At 47.7% G+C, this 6,474-nt stretch overlaps 1 protein-coding gene across 1 annotated transcript in view; it reads left to right on the top strand.

The window, feature by feature from the left end:
* Window positions 1–325: 325 nt before the first annotated feature.
* LOC125244870 (centrosomal protein of 95 kDa-like) overlaps window positions 326–6,474 on the top strand; it is a 77,736-nt gene continuing 71,587 nt past the window's right edge. The window contains exon 1 of the mRNA XM_048155230.1: window positions 326–1,677. Within this exon, the coding sequence (XP_048011187.1) occupies window positions 1,636–1,677 (42 nt within the window). The 5' untranslated portion in view covers window positions 326–1,635. The remainder of the gene's footprint in view (window positions 1,678–6,474) is intronic.

The following is a 6,474-nucleotide window of genomic DNA, read 5'->3' as shown; positions in this document are numbered from 1 at the left end:
GTGCAGTGCACTTTTTGTGCACAAAAACAAAACAAAAATAATGACTTTATTCAAATTTTTTTCCCTCTTCCCTGTCAGTCTTCTATGCAGTTGACGCAGTGAATGCAGTGCAGAGCTTCCGTTTTTACTTAATTTTTGAGCAAGTACATAACCAGCCAGTGTTCAAAACTATCTCCTTACCTTAGCCCGATTCACAACAGTAAGTTTGTAAGAATGTTTTATAATAAAATCGGTACTTGTGGGTTTCCACGGGAAATTTGAGCATGCAGCCATTAGTCTTTGCGTCATTACGTCACGTCTGTTTACATAAAGGAGGAGTCCCAGCTAGTAGGCTATATGGCATGTGAGGATGCTGCTGGTAGCAGATCATCTATAGCCTTTTCTCACAGCAGCTGGAATAATTAAACTTATTTTGATGGCGGATTGTAATACAGAAAGGTCCAAATGACAAATGTCATCAAAATCGTTGATCCATATTGGAGGAAGTGGGAGACATTTGATTGCTTATATCTTCTACGTGCAAATTTTGTCATTGTTTCGGAGCACACTAGCTTATAGATAACAGTAAGGTGAACATACACTAAAAGCCAAAAAAACTTCAATTTTGATTGAAAATTTGACTTTAGATTGACTTTAATACACAGCTCATTTGACATACAGTATCAGATCAAACACTCACAGGAGGATTTTAAAGCAGCAGGCTACTGTAGAAAAAACATTTATGAGAATTGTTGTTAGATTTCATTGGTGATTTAAAATATGAAATTTATTCATAAGCTTGGTGAACAACTTTGGAGAATTTGATGTTTTCCCATTCATAGAGAAGGAGCTGTACTTGCATGACTGAAATAGCTGCCCAAAAGGCATTTCAAAGATGCCTCCACGGGTGAAATATTTTAATGCACAGCTGGACTTGGATTATTCCATACTTAGTATCTGACAAAACTTGTTTTCATGGCACTGTGATTTATTCAAACATATATTAAATAAGACATCAACAGGTTAAGTAAAAAATATGTAATATAGTGGATATATGGTAATATATGGATTAGCAGAATGCTCCTCTCGACTAGACCCGAAAATAAAGTGTTACCCAAAATTCTATTATATAAAAAATAATTCACACCTGTAAAATTTGTAATAATGTAAAATACAGGCTGTTATGGTGCAGTAAAAAGTAAGCACACTTCAAACACTGCAGTCACTGTAATATTTCACTGTAGTCAAATCTATTATATTATTATTATGTATATTTTTTTATCACAATTACAGCTAAATAATATTTTATAGAATTGTAAAAGTGAATTGTGTTGAATTGATTGATCCTTTTATGTGCTGTATTTATCAGTTGTCTGATTACCTGTAGCTGCTATCAAATAGCCTTTGAAACCATGGCATTAAACTCAAATACAATCAGTCACTCACTCACTCACTCACTCACTCACTCACTCACTCACTCACTCCTGTCACTTAGAATGCTGTTCAGTGAGACAGGGGAACAGCTTCCCAACATCAAGAAATAAGTGTTTTAGTATTCCATTTTTCTCTCTTTCCCTCAGGCTAAAAAGTGATGGAGATAGTTCTTTGTCTTTGCTCAGCCAAAGGAATAAGGAGGCAGAGCGAGAACTGCATGACATGTCAGAGAAACTGTCTCGACGTCTGGAGGAACTTGATCTGGTCAGTAACTCAATCTGTGAGAGTTTCTCTGCTGTTTTATTTCAAAACTCTAGAGCTATACGGGCTAGAAATAAAACTCTTTTTCCTCTGAATCCTGGAGTCAAACCCTACATTTTGTTTACCATTATTACATTACCATTTCCACAATTTAGCTTTTTTATGAAAAAACACATTTTTCTAACTTCTCCTAGGCTGTTGATTCAATTCACACTTGCCATGCATTATCCCAAGACCAGCACAAAAAAAGGTCGCAAAATGGTACAATTTAAGTCTAAGTCTAAAGCCCTGATTTTGTCACAGTCACCGTCTGTCTCACCTTCCCTGGACTCCACTTCCCATAATCCCTTCTGATCCACACCTGCACCCAGTCAGCTCGTCATCTCATTCATCATGTATTCCCTACACCTGCACATCCTCATCAGCACTCCCTTTAAAGACTTACTCCTGCTGCACTCATTTGTCTGTCCTCGTCAATGTTTAGTTGGTTGTTCTGTTCCTACAAATTAGATCCTGCATCCTCTCCTTGTTTGCAACTGACCCTGACAGATTTACAGTGGATCACTAATTGCAAGTTAGGGATATTTATAGAATGTGCTTGGCGGGCAACTCACAGGCTCCACGTGGGCACCATGTTGGAGACTTACTCGTCTAATGTGTCACCTGTTTTGGCTAATTGACATATTTATGTCCAAACTTAAAGGGAAAGCTAACCCAAAAATGAAAATTCTGACATTTACTCGCCCTTGAGTTGTTTCAAACCTTTCTTCTGCTAAACACAAAAGAAGATATAGTAACAATTTATAACTCACAAAACCATAGACTGTAAAAAAAAATATGGACATAGTCTCCGTGTGTTACAACAGAGACACCGGAGGCAGAGATAAAAGCAGTAATGGTGGTTTATTGAGACAATCAGCAGAGCAACAGGTAAGTGAATGGTGAGTATGATGATCTTGGAGATGAATAAGAGGTAATACTGTCCTTTTGTTGTGTTGCAGGTGATGGTGGAAGGAGACGCTGGAGACGGATGACTGGAACACTCACACACACAGACAGGTAGGAACACGAGGAGCACTGGAGACGATGGAGACGATGGAGGCAGGTAAGTATAGCGTTTGGAGTCCTTGAGGTAAGCATACAACTGGCTGTAGTGCAAACGAGACTGGACAGTGAGTGTGTGTGAGTGTGGAGCTTAAGTGCTGGTGGTGATGACGGTGCTGATGATCTTCAGGTGGCGGTGATTAGTAAGCTGGTGATTGAGTGCATGGGTAAGGAAGTGAGGTGGAACCTGACGTGTCTGTGACAGTACCCCCCCTCCCACGGCCCGCTCCTGAGGGCTGAGGACCCCGACGTCGTGGTGGTCGTCCTCTAGGGCGTGGGGCAGGTCTGTCCGGGTGGTTGGTGTGGAAAGTCTGTAACAGATTAGGATCAAGGATATCATTCTTGGGGACCCATGAGCGTTCCTCGGGGCCATAACCTTCCCAGTCTACCAGATGTTCCAGTAGACCACCACGGCGCCGGGAGTCCAGAATTTCACGAACAACGTAGGCAGTACCATCGTCCAGGATGAGTGGAAGGGGGGGCTCGACGGCTGCCACGTCAGGTTCTGTGGAGGGAAGAACAGAAGGGTGGTGAGTCTTTAATAGTGAAACATGAAAGGTAGGATGAATTCTCTTGTATTGTGCAGGGAGTTGAAGACGATATGTGACGGGGTTGATCTGTCGAAGGATGGTGAACGGGCCAATGAAGCGGGGACTCAGCTTCTTGCAGGGCAGACGCATCCTGATGTCCCTGGTGGACAGCCAGACCTTCTGCCCCAGTTGGTAGGTAGGAGCGTTGGAGCGCCGAAGGTCGGCTGTCATTCTGCGTCTGCACAGGGCCCTCTGCAGTTGGTGGTGAGCTGAGTCCCATACCCTCTTGCTCTCCTGGAACCAGTAGTCGACTGCCGGAACGTTGGAGGGTTCCCTGTCCCAGGGGAAGAGTGGGGGTTGGTAGCCGAGTACGCACTGGAAAGGTGTCAGTCCAGTTGTGGCTTGTCGGAGGGAGTTTTGTGCGTACTCGGCCCAACCCAGGTACTGGTTCCAGGAGTCCTGGTGGCCGTGACAGAAGGTACGCAGGAAGCGGCCGATCTCCTGGATCTTCCGTTCTGTCTGCCCGTTCGACTGAGGATGGTAATCGGACGACAGGCTGTCGGTCACACCCAGGAGGGAGAAGAACACCTTCCAGGAGATAAATTGGGGAGATAAATTGGGGCCCTCTGTCAGAGACTATGTCTTCGGGGATTCCATAGTGACGAAAGACATGGTTGAACATTAGTTCTGCAGTAGTCATGGCGGTAGGTAGACCTCCCAGAGGAATCAAACGGCAGGCTTTGGAGAAGCGGTCTACGACTACCAGGATGCATGTGTGACCATCAGACTCGGGAAGATCAGTGACGAAGTCCACCCCCAGGTGTGACCAGGGTCTCTCAGGAACGGGCAGAGGATTGAGCTTGCCGGTGGGAAGATGGCGTGGGCTCTTGGAGATGGCACATAGCCACAGCCCTGCACGTACCTCCTGACGTCGTTGGCCATGTTGGGCCACCAGAAGCGCTGTTTAAGCAGCGAGAGGGTCTCATCGACCCCCGGGTGGCCAGTGCCAAGTGAAGAGTGAACGGAGTGCAGGAGTGGAGTGCGTCGTGTCCGTGTGATGTACTGCAAGCCCTGGGGGCAACCCGGCAGAGTGCGTGAGGAGGCATTGGAGGAGGGTAAGGTCTCTTCCGACCACTGGATGGGGCTCATGAAGATAGACTCAGGCAGGATAGTTTCGGGAGTTTCATTCTTTTCCTCTGGAGCATGGAGACGAGATAGAGCATCAGCCTTAATATTCTTGGAACCTGGACGATAGGATATGGAGAAATTGAACCGTGAAAAGAACATGGCCCATCGAGCTTGGCGAGGGTTGAGTCTCTTAGCAGCTTTCAGATACTCAAGATTTTTATGATCAGTGAGAACTTGGAAGGGATGGTTAGCCCCCTCCAACCAATGCCTCCACTCTTCCAGGGCAAGCTTGACTGCCAGGAGTTCATGGTCACTGATGTCATAGTTGACCTCCGCCAGGTTGAGCTTGCGGGAGAAGGCGGCACATGGATGGAGTCTACTTGGTGTCCCCTGCTGCTGCGACAGGACCGCTCCCACTCTGGTGGTGGAGGCGTCCACCTCCACGACGAATGGCAGATCCGGGTTTGGGTGGACGAGGAGGGGAGCGGTGGTGAAGGCTTTCTTGAGGGTCTCAAAGGCATTGGTGGCAGGCTGGGACCAGGACAGAGACTTGGGCTGCTTGCGTAACAGGTTGGTAAGTGGGCTGACAATGGTGCTGTAGTTCTTAATGAAGCGGCGATAGAAATTGGAGAATCCGAGGAAACGTTGGAGTTCTTTTATGGTGGTTGGAGTTGGCCAGGTCTGGATGGCAGAGACTTTCCCCTCGTCCATCTGGATGCCACTGTGATCAATCACGTATCCCAGGAAGTGGACAGAGGGCTGATGGAAAGAGCACTTCTCTGCTTTGAGAAACAGATGGAATTGCCGTAAGCGTTGGAGGACCTCCGCAACGTGGTGGCGATGTTCGGCCAAGCTCCGGGAGTAGATGAGGATGTCGTCTATATACACCAGCACAAACTTATGGAGAAACTCCCGGAGCACCTCGTGGATGAAATCCTGGAATACGGAGGGGGCATTGACCAGGCCATACGGCATTACCAGATATTCATAATGGCCGGTGGACGTGACGAAGGCGGTCTTCCACTCGTCCCCCTCGCGTATCCGGATGAGGTTGTACGCGCTGCGGAGGTCCAGCTTGGTGAACACAGTGGCACCGCGGAGATGTTCCAGGGCCGCTGGGACGAGGGGAAGTGGATACCGGAACTTGACAGTTATTTTGTTCAGTGAGCGATAGTCAATGCAGGGCCGCAAGCCTCCGTCCCTCTTTGCCACGAAGAAAAAGCTTGAAGCAGCAGGGGAAGTAGACGGGCGGATGTATCCTTGGTTAAGGGCCTCTTTGATGTATTCCTCCATGGCCTTCTCCTCCGGTACTGACAGGGGCAGATGCGTATACTAGGCACTGGCTCACCCGGTAACAGATCAATGGCACAGTCCCATGGCCGGTGTGGAGGTAGCTTGGAGGCGCGTTGCGGGCAGAAGACGTCACTGAAGGGGGCGTAGTCGGGTGGAATATCCACAGAGCGCTTTTCAACAGGACTTTCGATGGACGTGGCATTGATGGAGATATTCTTGGAGAGAGGAGATCTTGGAACAGGAAGTACTGGGAAGCAGTTGGAGAAGCAGTGGTCGCCCCACTTCAGGACTTCGCCCGTGCGCCAGGAGATGGTGGGACTGTGTTGTTCTAGCCATGGGCGCCCTAGAACCACGTCAGCGGTGGACTCCTCCAGAACCAGCAGATGGATGTTCTCCGTGTGAAGTATACCCACTTGTAGTTGGAGAGGTCCCACACATCGACGGATCATCTTACGGCTTAGGGGTTTTCCCGTGATGGAGTGGACCTGGTAGTTAATCGGAGAAGGCGAGGTCTTGAGCTTGAGGCGCTGGAGGTGAAATTTCCTGTTGACCCTGAATCGAGGAGCGCCACCACTGGAACATTAGCAGCAGTAAGGTTTACTATAGTAGTGAGTGGTTTCATTTTTTGAATGGAGGGAATGATAGCACTCACCACGGGCCGAGGAGGACGAGTTGGGCATGTGGAGATTACATGCCCCGGAGATCCACAGTATAAGCACAGATTCAGGGTCAGCCTTCTCTGTCT

This window comes from Megalobrama amblycephala, linkage group LG14 (assembly GCF_018812025.1).
Source record: "Megalobrama amblycephala isolate DHTTF-2021 linkage group LG14, ASM1881202v1, whole genome shotgun sequence".
In the NCBI taxonomy this organism is placed as follows: Eukaryota; Metazoa; Chordata; class Actinopteri; order Cypriniformes; family Xenocyprididae; genus Megalobrama; species Megalobrama amblycephala.
The sequence above is the reverse complement of the archived record's forward strand: the minus strand, read 5'-3'. Positions and strand labels throughout refer to the sequence as shown.